Here is a 15,999-nt window from a genome sequence, read left to right on the forward strand (position 1 = left end):
AGCCCATTCATTAAGACAGAGAAACTGTGGTGGAGGTGAGAAAGAGGAAAGAATCATCTTGATTTCATGTATCTAGAGATCTTGGGATTGAGAAAATAAAGTGGGAAAACAAGCTTCCAACCTCACCCATCCCAATTTTAACCCTATCTTTGACCTAGACCACTTGGCCTTCTGATAGCATGGGAAATGAGGCTGACACTGCAAAATCCCATTGTCTCAGTATAGCCATCAAAGTTTTAGCACAAATCACTGGCCTTTTTTAAAAAAATATATTTTTAAGCAGCACCTCTCATTGGCTCCACTGAGCTAATCTGAGCTCAAGGCAGTAAAACGTTCCAAACTTGGAGAGATAAACACTGACATAGTCCAATGTTAAAATTAACTTTGCTAAACTCTTCCCAAGCTCAGAGAATTCCACTTTGCTTGTGAAAATGCAGCCAGAAAAAGATTTCAAACTAAATGCTGAAAGACTTCTTAGAATAAACCAAAGGCTCCAGATCCTAACCACAGGAACCAGGCTTTCCCACATGGAATTCTGCAACTCAGCATCACCTATTACAGGCCCTCAATTACAGCTTCTCTTTCCAATCATTTATGCATCCCCCAGGCACATACTGAGGCCATGCTAGAGAGGTCAGCATTAGGTAATGCCCAAAGACATTCTACCCGCTGGCAGCTCAAACCTCAACCATTACTGCAGCCCACAGATCATTCTTCTTTCTCATCTCCCAAAAATCTCTCTACAGACCCAAAACAACTCCTCTAGAGATTCTGACTCCAAAAGTCTGGATGGAATCCAGGTATCAGTATTAATTAATTAATTATTTATTTATTTTTGAGAGAATTTTGCTCTGTCACCCATGCTGGAATACAGTGGTGTGATCTCAGCTCACTGCGACCTCTGCCTCCCGGGTTCAAGCAATTCTCCTGCCTCAGCCTCCTGAGTAGCTGGAATTACAGGAGCCCACTACCGCGTCCAGCTAATTTTTTTAGTTTTAGCAGAGACAGGGTTTCACCATGTTGGCCAGGCTGGTCTCGAACTCCTGACCTCAAGTGATCCGCCTGCCTTGGCCTCCCAAAGTGCTGGGATTACAGATGTGGGCCACCACGCCCCGCCATTTTTTTTTTTTTTTTTTTTTTTTTTGTAAAGGAGTTTCACTCTGTTACCCAGGCTGGAGTGCAGTGGCATGATCTTGGCTCATTGTAACCTCTGCTTCCCAGATTCAAACGATTCTCCTGCCTCAGCCTCCCAAGTAGTTGGGATTACAGGTGCCCACCACCACAACCAGCTAATTTTTGTATTTTTAGTAGAGACAGGGTTTCGCCATGTTGGCCAGATTGGTCTAGAACTCCTGACCTCAAGTGATCCGCCCGCCTCGGCCTCCCAAACTGGGATCACAAGAGTGAGCCACTGCACCCTGCCCTGTATTTTTTAAAAGCACCATAAGTGAGTCCAATGTGTAATCAGGGTTGAGAACTAAGAGAGACAGTTATGTGACAATGGAACAGATAATTTAGGAAGACTTAGTTCCATACTCAGCCCTCCCACTTGCCACTTGTGAGACCTTGAGCAACTTACTTTTCTCTAAGCCTTAGCCTCCCCAACTAAAAATGGGTTGATGTCGGTATCAAATAAAACAATAAATGAAGTTTCCATTTTTAAAAAACAAACCTCCTATTTGTATTGCATTTTAGTTTAGAAAATGCTTTTATATCTACTATGTCAAATGACAAAAGCCTTCTAATGATATAGGGTGAATGGGAAGTGAGGATATTGAAATGAAATTTAAAAAATAAATCAGAGGTAACAAATGTCAGTGGCTGGACTCAATCTGTGTTATAAGTCCAGTTCTAGACATAACTCTATTCAGCTGGTATAAATGCTCAAATACTACATGAAGGGCATACCACTTCAAAGACTACCAACACTGCTGTGTATCCTTCTAGGACTAAGTTGAGAGGCTTACTGGTTGATCAAAGGTTTCAAACAAAAGAAAAACACCTCAGACTTCTTTCATTTTGATGTATGCATTAATTATAGCCATCAAGGGTCTTAAAGCAAAGGGATGAAACCTATGTGCCCAGGGCAAATATAGAAAATCTATACCCAAAGGATGAAAGATTGTTAGATCATTTTGCGAGAAATTCTTATAACTCTGTATGCTTCCTACCTCTATGCCCTCAACCTACAGAGATGCAGTTTTGATCTTGAGGTTATGAGATGTATTTTCAGATCAGATTTAGCCTAGGGTTACTCAGCTAGGATTTTCTACAGCTGTATCACTGAATAAAGTACTTTACAATGGCCTAGTTTCTTTTCACCTATATAGACAAGCCTGATCTAACCACGCTTTTGTAATCTCTCATTTATGTAATTATAGGATTCTAAAGCTAAAAGAAACTGTACATGCCTACTGCTCTCTCTCCTTTTCTAGATGAAGGCACTGACGTCTACAGAGAAATAATTGACCCAAATCAGTCAGCCAATTTATGGAAGAACCAAGACTATAATCCCAATATCTAGACTCCCACTTTCCCATTTAGCACATAAGATTGTCCCTTCAGGTCCCAATTATGTCCGAAGGCTCTGCTTCCATCTGCTGTTTCAGACAGGAATCTTCTTTTTTAAAAATCAGCTTTATTGAGAGATAATTCACTTACCAAACAATTCACCCATATAGTGTAAAATTCAATGGCTTTTAATATATTCAGAGAGCTGGACAGGTATCACCAAAATCAATTTTAGAACATTTCATCACTACAAAAAGAAACCCCACCCCTCTTAGTAATCATCTCCTAGTTTTAATTGCCTCTCCCTCTCTGCAGCCCTAGACAACCACTAATCTACTTTCTATCTATGAATTTACCAACGCTGGACATTTCCTACAAATAAAATCATATTACATGTGATCCTTTTAACTGGCTTCTTTCATTTAACACAGCATTCAAGGTTCATCCATGTCATGGCATGGAACAGAACTTCATGTCTTTGTTACCAAATATTTCATCGTATGGATATTCCATATTTTATTATTTATCTATTCATCAGCTTATGGGGTATTTGGGTTGTTTCCACTTTTTGGATATTATGAATGCCGCTATAAACATTCATGTACTGCTGGTAACTCTATGTTTAACCTTTTGAGGAAATGCCAGACTGTTTTCCACAGAGGCTGCACCATTTTCCATTCCCACCAGCAATTATGAGGGTTGCAATTTCTCCACATCCTCACTAACACTTGTTATTATCTTTTTTATTATAGCCATCCTAGTGAGTATGAAGTGGTATCTCATTGTGGTTTTGATTTGCATTTCCCTGATGGCTAATGATTTGAGTATCCTTTCAAGTGCTTCTTGGCCATTTGTATATGTTCTTTGGAGATATGTCTATTTACATATTTTGCCCATTTTAAAATTATTTGTCTTTTGGTTGTTGACTTGCAATAGTTCTTCTTCACATATTTTAGATATACGTCCATTATAAAATATGTAATTTGGGAAAATTTTCTCCCTACGGTGGGTTACCTTTTTGCTTTCTGGATGATGCCCTTTGAAACATAAATGTTTTTAGTTTTGATGATGCTTACTGGATGAGAATTTTATTACCTTTCTAGTTTGAGTCAGCAAGAACAATTTAAACTTTTTAATTTAAAAAGTTCTCTTTTACTACATGTAGACACTTGGGCTGAAAGCCTATTTATTTATAGAGATCAAGAATACTGGTTGATAAGATACAATATTAAAAATAAATACACATCTAAATTGAGGGATAAAGAAAGTGGCTATATATGTGGAAGAAGATTGCAGGGCATTTAACACTGCCTCAGATCACAGCCCTTGTACCAAGGAAGTTGGCAGCTACTATATGAATGAATTAGTCAGGAAATCAAAGTTAAGCAACTTATCCATATCTTTTATTTTATTTATTTATTTTTTTGAGATGGAGTTTAACTCTTGTTGCCTAGGTTGAAGTGCAATGGCGTGACCTTAGCTCACTGCAACCTCTGCCTCTGGGTTCAAGTGATAATCCTGGCCTCAGCCTCCTGACTAGCTGGGATTACAGGCGCCCACCACCACGCCTGGCTAATTTTTTTGTATTTTAATAGAGGTGGGGTTTCACCATGTTAGCCAGGCTGATCTTGAACTCCTGACTTCAGGTAATCCACCCACCTAAGCCTCCCAAAGTGCTGGGATTACGGGCGTGAGCCACCACGCCCGGCCTATTTTATTTTTTTTTAAGACAGGATCTCACTCTGTCACCCAGGCTGGAGTGCAGTGGCATGATCATAGCTCACTGCAGCTTCAAATTCCCAGGTTCAAGCAATCCTCCTGTCTCAGCCTCCCAAGCAGCTGTTACTACAGGCACACACCACCATGCCTGACTTTTTTTTTTTTTTAGTAGAGACAAGGTCTTGCTATTTTGCCCAGGCTGGTCTCAAACTCCTGAGCTCAAGCGATCCTCCCACCTCGGCCTCCCAAAGTGCTGGGATTACAGGCATGAGCCCCTGTGCCTGGCCTTCTTTTCTACCCAAACCCCCCAAACCCACAGGGAAGGGAAGGTGGAGTCGAAGGATTCATACACAAAAAGATATAAGCCCAACGTACTCATTAAAAGTCCTTATTATGTCTCATTTCACTTGTACAACAAACATTACAATACATGAGGTCTGCTCATAAGACGTATCTATATATAAAAGCTATGTGTCCGAAATCATCAACTTCCCTGCTCTCCAATCACCAACTCTCCCAATTTGTTCCTTCTTTCTGTGTTTCCTATTTGGCTAATGACACTACCATCTACCATTTCCCCTGATCTGCAGTTAGGCAATTATATTTTTTCTACAACATGAGATATTTTCTGCAATCCACCATTGTGCTTGTTGTATCTGCCCTACTGTTTCAGAATCTCAGCTCTGATTTTACCATGTAGTCTACTAGCTATGCCTCCCAGTTTCTATTCATCGACAAAGGAGTAAAGAGACAGAGACAAAGGAGTAAAGAGACAGAGAACTAACATTTAAGTACCTTCTGCGTGGAAGTTACTCTATTAGGAACTTTGTATGTAGTCTTCACAACTACCCTGTGAGATGATATCTCACTTCTGAAATAGGAAACTAAATAAAGGTCAAAGCAGTTAACTGACATGCCTAAGATGAGAAAGCTGGTAAGTGGTGACCCAGCTACATCTAAACTAGAAGCTCATGATAACTACTTACACACAGAAAGCCAGTATCTTTAGCACGCTATAAGAACAGGGCCCACAAACATACGGAGAACTTACTTCAGAGCAACAGCCACTTAAGTCAACATTTTTGGTATCAAACAAAAGCGATCTTCTGTTGTGGACACCAAAACCTTTATTTTACAACCTTGTCTACAAGGATCTTGGCGACTTTTTCATATACACTGTTAAATTAACAGTGTTAAAATCAACACTATTCATCCTATGATTACTCTTCTATTAATAGAAGTTTTATCAATAAAAAGGAAATGAGGCTGCCCAGGATAATTTATTCATAGTAAACTCATGCTGAATGCTAGTTATCTCTGCATCCTTTTCTCAGCTGTTACTCGCCATTCTTACTGATATGTAGTCCCAAAACCTGAAAGTGGGACCAGGAAGTCGGAATAAAGAAAAGGCAATCAAGATTTTGGAAAGAAAACATTTCCAATTGAAACTAATTCGGGGGAAAAAAATTCCAAATAAAGACATTCCAATTTTTCTTACATTTTGTGACTTCCTAAACAGTTTAAGAACTTAAAAATAAATAAATCACTTCAGATTGTCCCAAATCTGGCAAGAGCATAATTATTCTCTTACAGTTCTGCTCAGTTATAGTTAATACAGTATAAAAATAGGTCTATTTTCCATTTGGTTTCAGCCACTGTAGGAAGAAAGAGAAATATTTAACCAGAAAAAAGGCATTAAAGGAAAATTAAGTCAAAGACGACCGATCTTTTATCCAGGTTACCCAAAATAATTTTTTTAAAGCATACAAATGATAAGAAAATCAAATACTATACTTTTATCTCCAGGTAAGATGGATCGGTAAAATCGGTCCTTCTTTTTCTTCTCCTCTGGGTTTGGAGGCAGAGGTTTAGAACCATGGTTTAGGGTTCCAGTATCTTTGCTGCCAGCTCCAATCATAGTGCTGGTATTTCTCATCGGAGGGGCCGGGGGTTTGTCTTGAATGTCTAGGCCGTTATTTGACATTGTCACCACCAGCAGCAGCTACTAGAATCAGAAATAAGAAAAATATAAATAAAGAAAAATCCTTTATTATTGTTGACCAAAAGGAAATACATGTTAAAAAATTGCAAAGAATCAAAATTATACAGCCCTTCCTTCAGAGTTCAGCTCAAGTCCTTCCACTGCATGCCATGATATTGCTAACACTGACTGATGTAAATGCCTACTATGTGCCAAGCACTAATGAAAAATCACAATGTCTTGCTTTTCTTTGCATTCCCATTCTGAGACACTGAAGAGCATGGAAAACTATTATGATGTAGCTGAAAGCAGATATTTGGTCTAGCAAAAACTAAGTGTGAATCCCAGTACCACTTACTAACTTTAGAGAAATTCTTTAACCTCTTAGGTTTCATTTTTTCATCTATGTGAAGATTAAATAAAACTGCTAACAGCATTCCACATAGTGAGCTCTCTGCCAGCCTCTAATTTTATAACCTTAGACAAGTTACACTTTCCCTCTCGGGAATGGACTGTATCAAGGGTCAGCAAAGTTGCTGTTTTTGTAAATAGTTTTATTGGAACACAGTCACACCCTTCATTTATAAATCGTCTATGGCTTTTTTTACCTGATACTGGCAGAATTTAGTAGTTGCAACAGAGACTGTATGTCCACAGACCTAAAATATTTACTACTTTGCCCTTCACAGCAAAAGTTTGCTAACCCCTGAGACTATATAATCTCTCCAGTGTCTCCCTCCTCTAAAATTCTACCTTGTTCTTTACAAAGAAGAGAGAGAGAGAGAGACAGAGAGAGAGAGAGAGAGAGGATTCTTGCTCTGTTACCCAGGCTGAAGTGCAGTGATACAATCATAGCTCACTGCAGCCTCAAACTCTAGGGCTCAAGAGATCCTCCCCACTCAGCCTCCAGAGTAGCAGGAACTACAGGCATGCGCCACCATGCCCATCTAAAAAAATTTTTTTTAGAGACAAGAGTCTCCCTATGTTGCCCAGGTGGGTCTCAAACTCCAGGTCTCAATCAATCCTCCCGCCTCAGTCTCCCAAGCAGTTGGAATTACAGGCGAGAGCCACTGTACTCGGCTTTCTTCTTCAAAATATAAAACGGTCAATGCAGTAACCATCCTGTCCTAATATGGTACAGAATTTACTGGCAAAATCTCCACTACTTCTGAGAAACAGTAGAATAAAATCTAAAAGATAGGGGATAGGACAAGCACGGTGGCTCATGCCTGTAATCCCAGCACTTTGGGAGGTCAAGGCGGGTGGATCACTTGAGGTCAGGAGTTTGAGACCAGCCTGGCCAATATGATGAAACCCCCTCTCTACTAAAAATACAAAAATTAGCCAGGCTTTGTGGCGGGTGCTTGTAATCCCAGCTGCTAAGGAGGCTGAGGTAGGAGAATCACCTGAACTTGGGAGGCAGAGGCTGCAGTGAGCCAAGATTACACCACTGCACTCCAGCCTGGGTGACAGAGGGAGACTCTGTCAAGAAAGAAAGACAGAAAGAAAGACAAGAAAGACAAGAAAGACAGAAAGACAGAAAGAAAGAAAGAGGGAGAGAAAGAAAGGAAAGAAAAGAAAAGAAAAGAAAGGAAAGAAGGAAGGAAAGAAAAAGAAAGAAAGAAGGAAAGAAAGAAAGAAAAGAAAGAAAAAGAAAAAGAAAGAAAGAAAGAAAAAGAAAGAAAGAAAGAGAGAGAGAGAAAGAGAGAGAGAGAGAGAGAAAGAAAGATAGATGGGGGGGAATCCCTATCACAAGTTATCAATAGTTTTAGTGAAAATGTTATTACCTTAAAATAAATAAATGTCCTTGACAATGGATAGATATGAATGTATCCAGAGTTAAAAATATTTCTCATTAGTCTTCCATGCTGCAGTAGAAATTATACATTTAACCATGACTATTTAAAATATAAGCTCTTTGGAGTTAAAACACAACAGTGCTTTAGAGAGTAATGGGTTTAAAAAACCAGCACAATAATCACCAAGAGCTTTTAGAAATATAGATATCCTGGCTTGACCCCCCATAAATCTTGATTTAGAATGGCTGAGTTAAGGCCTAATTCTGTATTTTGAAAATTAGTGATCCCAATGCCAGTCAGATTTGAATACTACCACTTTAGACATCAATTACTTAAAATACTATGAATAAAATCTATAGGAGTTTTTTTTTTTTTTTTAACAATTTCTAATAAAGAACTGATTCCCCCACATCCAGTTTTTTTCTGCAATCCTTTATCCAGGGGCTGTCAGGAACCTTAGAAGATACTACTCTTCTACTTTTAAAACCCTTCATTGGCTGGGCACAGTGGCTCACGCCTATAATCCCAGCACTTTGGGAGGCCAAGGTGGGCTGATCATGAGGTCAAGAGATTGAGACCATCCTGGCCAACATGGTGAAACTCCGTCTCTACTAAAATGCAAAAAATTAGCTGGGCATGATGGCACGCACCTGTAGTCCCAGCTACTCAGGAGGCTGAAGGAGGAGAATCACTTGAACCCGGGAGGTGGAGGTTGCAGTAAGCCAAGATCGCGCCACTGCACTCCAGCCTGGCAACAGAGCGAGACTCCGTCCCAAAAACAAAAGAAAACAAAACAAAATGAAAAACCCTTCACTGACATCTCAGGATAAAAGCTGATGTTTTCAGCTTGCTTTTAGAGGCCCTCTGTTATTTGACCAAATGCACTCAGCCTCATTTCTCACCATACCACTCCCTCTAATTTCCCTTACACTCTATCTACATCCAACTTCTCCAACTTCTTCAAGTATCCCATAGCTTTTACACTTCTATGCTTTCGTGCATGCTGATCCTTCTGCCTAGAATACCAATTTCCCTATGCTTCAACTGTGAATTCACTCACCCTTCAAGGCTTAATTCAATTGTTATTTCTTCCACGAACCCATTTGGAAATGTGTCATCACTTCAAGAAGTTAGGTGCCCCTTCCTCCATGTTCCCAAAGCAATGGCTAACTTTCTAGGTTATCCCTTTTATTATTGCTATTGTAATTGTTTACAGGTATGTCTTCCCTAGGAGCCAGAATGTTCCTCAAATATTGGGCCCAATTTTGTCATCTTTGCAATCCAACAATACTTTAGATAGTATCTAGCCCACAATGAACTTAAATATTTTAATTAATCACACTTTGCATAAAGATATATACCTTGCCTTTAGGAAGTTTAGTACAGATAAAATTCAAGGTGCTTTACTTTCTGACATTGACCTGCCTTATCAACTAAGCCACTACACCTAGACACAGCCTAATTCAAACTAATTCAAACCTCAGAAATCTGTTCCACTGTACTTGCCAAGTATTCTTACTTATTTACTTATACACACACACAAACACACAACCCAATGTGCTTCCTGTCAATGATTTCTCCTTTCTCTGACTGATAAAAATCTTACTCATCCATCAAGGCCAAACCCTAACCCCACTTCTTTGCATAATTCATTCTGACCCACCTTTGGCAAACCAACTGCTCCTTCTATTTTTGAACAAAAGAAATCAATCAAGCAAGGACAATCTTGTTAATGTAAATTAACTCTGTGATGGGCTTTTTATCCATTTCTTCCAGTTTGTCTTCCCAGATTTACCTTTGTTTTCCCTCCCAACTATAACTCAAGTCCCTAAGCCCCCACAAGAGAACTTTTACTGTCTCAGTTATCAAGTGTACCTTCCCACTCCAGGCTGCCAGTTCCAAAATTACACTCCCTGCAGTCATCTGATACCCGAGTAAAGCCCTTCCTTGACTCCCAGGTCCTTCAATCAACAGTTTCATTGAATGTAACTCCATTTCAGGCCCACAGCCCACGATTATGCCAAGAAAGGTTTCACCAACCCTCCTGATACAGACTTTTCTCCATTTCTCAGTGCTTTTACTGTGTTTGGAGAATTCTGTGGTAGATATTCACTTTCAAAGAGATTCCATTATTCCTTAAAACCTAAAATATGCATTGGAATCTAATATTTGAATTCTTTTACTGCATTCCAGCCTAGAAGTCATCCAGCCTATGCTTGAAAAGTTGCAATGACAGGAAATCTAAAATCTCCAAAGACTATTCTATCTTCAGTCATCTTATTTAATGAGTTATCACTTATAATAAGCTCTGTCTTACACTGCATTGCAATAATTTGTTTACATATTTGCTTTCCCTTTCACCCCTCCCCTGCTAGACTTAGACTATAAACACCTCAAGAACAAAGTTCATGTCCTATGTATTTCTCGATCCGCAACACCAGGCCTGGCACAGAATAGGTAATCAATAAAGATTTATTGAATAAACAAACGAATGAATAAACAAAGAAAAAAGTTCCAGCTGTTAGTACTAAATCCTGTATCTTAGAGCTATTCAGAAAAGACTACTATCTCTTCCCCAGACAGAACTTTAAATACCTGAAATACTCTTTTGAGACCCCCCAAATCTATTTTCTCAATGTCAAACATTTCCAGGACCTTCAACTACACTCACAGAACACAATTTTGTGCTTTCTTAATCACTTCCTTCTGAACTTACTTAAGGTTTCCATACTACTTTCCAGGTTCCTTGCAGCCCTCCAAGCAGCCCTTTCCTATAGGTTCTCCACAAGTCTTTCCTCTTTTTACCCTTATTGATTTCCTCAATGGTCATTCTGTATATCTACACTCACCATAATAATTAGCACATTTTAATACCTATACCATTTTAAACTACGGGAAAACAGGTCCAAAACAAGAAACATGCTCAACTTTTGAATAAGGTGAGCAAACACACCTTAATCTTTTAATAGTCTCTGTAGACCAAAAGTTTGAAAGGATGAAAAACCAATGCCTCAGACATGCTGCAATATAAAGCTAGGCATGAGGCCAACATTATGACAGCTCAGATAGCACCATTCTATCCATTGTGGACAACAAATGAATACAACAGACAGAGAGAAAGACACAGTGATCACATTTTACCAATGCCCCAGAGGCTCAGGGAACCTAGTAATTTATGAGCAACTAATTATACTGAAGCATTAATTATGAATCAACTGAATGACTCTATAATAAATAAAGGATCACTGTGAGGTTTCAAAAGGTAGGGCAATTTTTTAAAAGATTACTGGAATTAAAGTCAGGAGACCCAGGTTTAAGTCCTGGCTCTGCAATTTATAAGCCATGGTCCCCCTGTAGAAGTCCCATCACCTATGACCTGTAATTTGATGTTTCTCACTATGCAGTCTCTAGACTTAATACAGGTCAGGAGGCAACCAAGGAGGGGAAGTGATTTGTGCCTCTTCTGAAGCACGCTATACAAGGCATAAAGATACAGTGCTACAGTAGAAAGATGGGAAAGAAAATACTTTTCAAGTAGCCACGATGTGTAAAGTCCTTTACATACTGAATCAAAGTAGACAGGGATTCAGAGAAGGAATGTGCTCACCAACAACTACCTCTTTCTACTCTTATTACCCTGGATTCCACAGTCACTGGTATAAAACAAAACCAAGTTAATCAAATATTTTAAGATGCACATAATATCAAAGCCAAAGGCTTCCTTGGAAGTCATCCAACCTGACTGTCTAATGTTACAGGTAGGAATACTGAAGTCCAGAGTGCAAGAGGAAATTACCTAAGATCACACAGCAATTTATAGGTAGAGTAGGGACAGAACCCTCTTTAAACTGACAGAAATTTTACTTATCCTTCCCAGCAAAACTCAAACCTCATCTTTTTTTAGTATTTAGTTTTTGTGGGTACATAGTAGATGTATATATTTATGGAGTACATGAGATATTCTGTACCCAGGCATGCAACGTGAAATAATCATATCATGGAGGATGGGGTATCTATCCCCTCAAGCATTTATCCTTTGTGTTACAAACAATCCAATTATACTCTTTTAGTTTTTTGGGTTTTTTTTGTTTTTTTTTTGAGACGGAGTCTTGCTCTGTCGCCCAGGCTGGAGAGTAGTGGCCGGATCTCAGCTCACTGCAAGCTCCGCCTTCCAGGTTTACGCCATTCTCCTGCCTCAGCCTCCCCAGTAGCTGGGACTACAGGCGCCCGCCACCTCGCCCGGCTAGTTTTTTGTATTTTTTAGTAGAGATGGGGTTTCACCGTGTTAGCCAGGATGGTCTTGATCTCCTGACCTCATGATCCGCCCGTCTCGGCCTCCCAAAGTGCTGGGATTACAGGCTTGAGCCACCGTGCCCGGCCTTCTTTTAGTTATTTTTAAATGAGCAATTAAGTTATTATTGATTATAGTCACCCTGCTGTGCTATCAAAAAATAGGTCTTATTTATTCTTTCTATTTTTTTGTACCCATTAACCATCCTTGCTTTCCACTAGCCCTCCACTACCCTTTCCAGCCACTGGTAACCATCCTTCTATTATCTATGTCCATTAGTTCAAATGTTTTGATTTTTAGATCCCACAAATAAGTGAGAACATGTGATGTTTGTCTTTCTGTGCCTGGCTTATTTCACTTAAGATAATGATCTTCAGTTTCATCCATGTTGTTGCAAATGACAGGATCTCATTCTTTTTTGTGGCTGAATAGTACTCCATTGTGCATATGTACCACATTTTCTTTATTTTTTCAACTGTAAATAGACACTGTGATTGCTTCCAAATCTTAGCTATCAGGAACAGTGCTGCAACATCAGGAGTTCAGGTATTTCTTCAATATACTAATTTCCTTTCCTGTGGGTAGATACCCAGCCATGGGATTGCTGGATCATAAGGTAGGTCTATTTTTAGTTTTTTGTTTGTTTGTTTGTTTGTTTGTTTTTTTATCAGACCTCATCTTTAAACTCTCTGCCAAAGGATTTTCCAACTATACTGTTCTTGAGGTAATTCTAGCCCTTTGTGTTCTGCTACTTCTAATTTATGATTAGTTTAGTCAAATCTAGCCAATGGCAAATATAAAAATATTATTAGCACATTTGGGCTGGGCTTGACTTTTACTAAAAGTCTACCCTAAGTACCAGAAATGATAAATGAATTCTTATTCCTCCAATCAAAAAAAAAAAAAAAAAAAACACAGAATATGTAAGTAAACACATATGAAAGTTATATACACCTTTTGCTGAAGCTGCAGGTTCTTCATTCAAATGCAGTTCAAGTGCAGTTCACCTTACATATAAAAAAAAATACATATAAAAATATGTAAGGTGCTATATATGCTAGAAACCAAGAATAAATATATGAAAGAAGACACATAGGTAGATAGACAGATAGATAATGAATAAAATATGACCTGACCCTAGAGGCTATCACCATCTAGTTAGCAGAAGGCGGTCCCTAGAAAACCACGATGCCAGGTCAATTGTGAATAGTGCTGTAGAACAGTACAAACAGTAAAATGTTCAAACACACATGAAAGAAAGGTTAAATTGAATTTGAGTGATCAGTGAAGTTTAAGAAAAGAGGTGGTATTCAGAGTAGCAGCTTAAAGAACAAATAGGTCAGACTAGTGGTTTTTAACTCTAGGCTATTAGAATCCCCTGTGAGTTTTTTTCTTAAAGCTCACTGGTGCTGAAGTTTAACACCAGTGCTGAAGTGCTCGGGGAGAAGTATATTAATATGTGCAATTTATTTTCAAATGCATTTTTAAGAAATAAGATTAATGAACAGGGATACAACATAATATACATGTCAATATATAATGCATATGATAAAGTTAGTATACGAAAATGTTAATGGTAGGAGAATCTAGGTGGTGGGTACACAGGTACTCACTATAAGATTCTTTCAATGTTTGAAATTTTTCTTAATAAAATGTGGAGGAGGAAAACATTAATACTTGAACTCTACCCCTAGAGTTGCTGATTTAATTGGTCTGGGGTAGGTCCAGGCATTAGTATATAGTGCTTGGCCCAAAGAAAAGAGACAATAAATGAGTGATTTTCATGGAGAAAGATGATGGCAAATGCATCTAGACCACAGAATAACATAAATGTGAGAGTACAGTGTGGCAGAACGCAACATAAAAGAATAAAATGGGAGACTGAAAAAGTGGAACAGTGCAGATCACAGCAGGTCTTTTATGTACCACATAGAGCACTAGTCAGAAAAATGGTCCATTCTAAACAGCTCTAGAACTGTGCAATAAATGGCCCATGTTAAAAATAAAAGATGGGGCTTTTAATTAAAAAACAAGGCTGTGGAGAGATGACAATGAGAAAAGAGGTATTGCGTGGAGGAGGAGACCATCTGCTACCCATCTGCACTGAGGACTCAGTGATGCCTTGAGTTCACACAATGGGACTAAGCACCAGAGAAGATAAATGAATTCTGGTGCTTAGTCCAAGTCACACAATAAGACCTGGAGTTTAAGAGAGTCTTCTACACTGCCTTATAGAGTTGCTAAAATTCTAGAAACAGTTTCCTCAGAAAATCTTCAGGATTAACCATTTTTACAACTAGGATTTTAGCATTATTTGGGGGCTGTTTTAATAATCACTAACATTAGATCACACTTTGGAGTTTACAGAAAACTCAGAAGTCTATCTGGTATCATTTTTCTCATTCATCAGTGCAAATATTTATTCATCACCTACTGTTTGACAAGCTATGCATGAAGAACAGTGAACAAGTCAGAAGAAGAAGCAAAGTTTCAAAGATGCTGCCAGTCACCCAGGGCCATACAGCTAGTGGGCAGCAGAGGCAGGAACCTGAAATTAGGCCTGTGTGGTGATAGAACCACTACACCACACTACACTGTTGACTCTAGAGGCAAAGGAAAGGACTAGATAACCTCTAATATTAACTCGAGAAGAAATAAAACCTGTTCCATATACTAATCACACTTCTTAGTCCAAACAGCCCACAGCAGCTGCAACTGGCATGATCAACACTCCATCCAGAACTGGGGAGTACTGTATGCCCTTGAGGCCTGGTTATGAGAATCTGATCTTTAATTATACTGTGCCAGGAGGTTTTCTTTGGCAGGGGACTGGAATGCCGCAGTCTTGAATTTGCTGAGGGATGTCCTTCTAACATGTCAAAGATACTCCCACTATGCAGCCCGGCCACTTGCTCTGGTTTAGCAACAACTGCTAGAGCAGCAGGGAGGAAAACTGTTGGCTGTTTCTGGGCGGTTAGGAAAGCTACTTTACTTTCTGATACTCAGTTTCCCTTTATGTAAAACACAAACAAGACTACCTACTTTATAGAGTTATGAGAATTAACAAGCATATATAAAAGCACCTATCATGCTGCCTGGCACAAAATAAATGTTCAATAAATATTTGTTCCCTTCCCCCACTTATATTTCTAGTTTCATCTCTACTATTTCCTAAACATGTCATTCTAGCTTACTAAGCTTTCATGTTCCTGCCTTTGCCTATGCTGTTTTCTCTGCCTAAAACGTCCCAACTTCTCTGCCAAACAAACTCCTACTCATTCTTCAAGACCCAACCTGACTCACTTCCCCTATGCAACCTTCACAGAAACCCCTCATCTCTATCTTTCCCCCAAATTTAACAGATCCCACTACTTCTGCTCCCGAAATGTAATAGCATTTTATATGTACTTCTATGCAACAATTTCCAAATTTCATCATATCAACCATAATCCATGCTTCTTGTCCTCACCAGGCCATGAATAACTCAAGGGAAAAAATTGAAGCTTGTTTAATCTCTACATCCCCAGGCTGAGCTGTTACACACCTGGTAATCAGCCAAGGTTCACTGACTAAGGCAGCCTGGATTAGCAGAAAAAACACAGGAACTAAAAGGATCCTGAAGAACCAGCCAGTTTTATTTTTATAAAATAAAAACCTTTATTTTATGGGAACCTGGAACCTATAGGGATATGCAATTT

The 15,999-nt window shown here is 39.0% G+C and overlaps 1 protein-coding gene across 8 annotated transcripts in view; it reads right to left on the reverse strand.

Moving 5' to 3' along the window:
• PAK1 (p21 (RAC1) activated kinase 1) overlaps nt 1-15,999 on the reverse strand; it is a 149,101-nt gene that overhangs the window by 60,391 nt on the left and 72,711 nt on the right. For 4 of the 8 annotated variants that reach the window (XM_023209336.2, XM_023209335.2, XM_031936672.1 and 1 more), the window contains exon 2: nt 6,025-6,232. In XM_023209336.2, the coding sequence (XP_023065104.1) occupies nt 6,025-6,214 (190 nt within the window). In that variant the 5' untranslated portion in view covers nt 6,215-6,232. Of the gene's footprint in view, nt 1-6,024; nt 6,236-15,999 lie in introns of all 8 variants that reach the window. The other 4 variants (XM_023209334.2, XM_023209333.2, XM_023209338.3 and 1 more) reach the window with 1 other exon arrangement.

Source organism: Piliocolobus tephrosceles, chromosome 13 (genome assembly GCF_002776525.5).
Source record: "Piliocolobus tephrosceles isolate RC106 chromosome 13, ASM277652v3, whole genome shotgun sequence".
NCBI classification, from domain to species: domain Eukaryota; kingdom Metazoa; phylum Chordata; class Mammalia; order Primates; family Cercopithecidae; genus Piliocolobus; species Piliocolobus tephrosceles.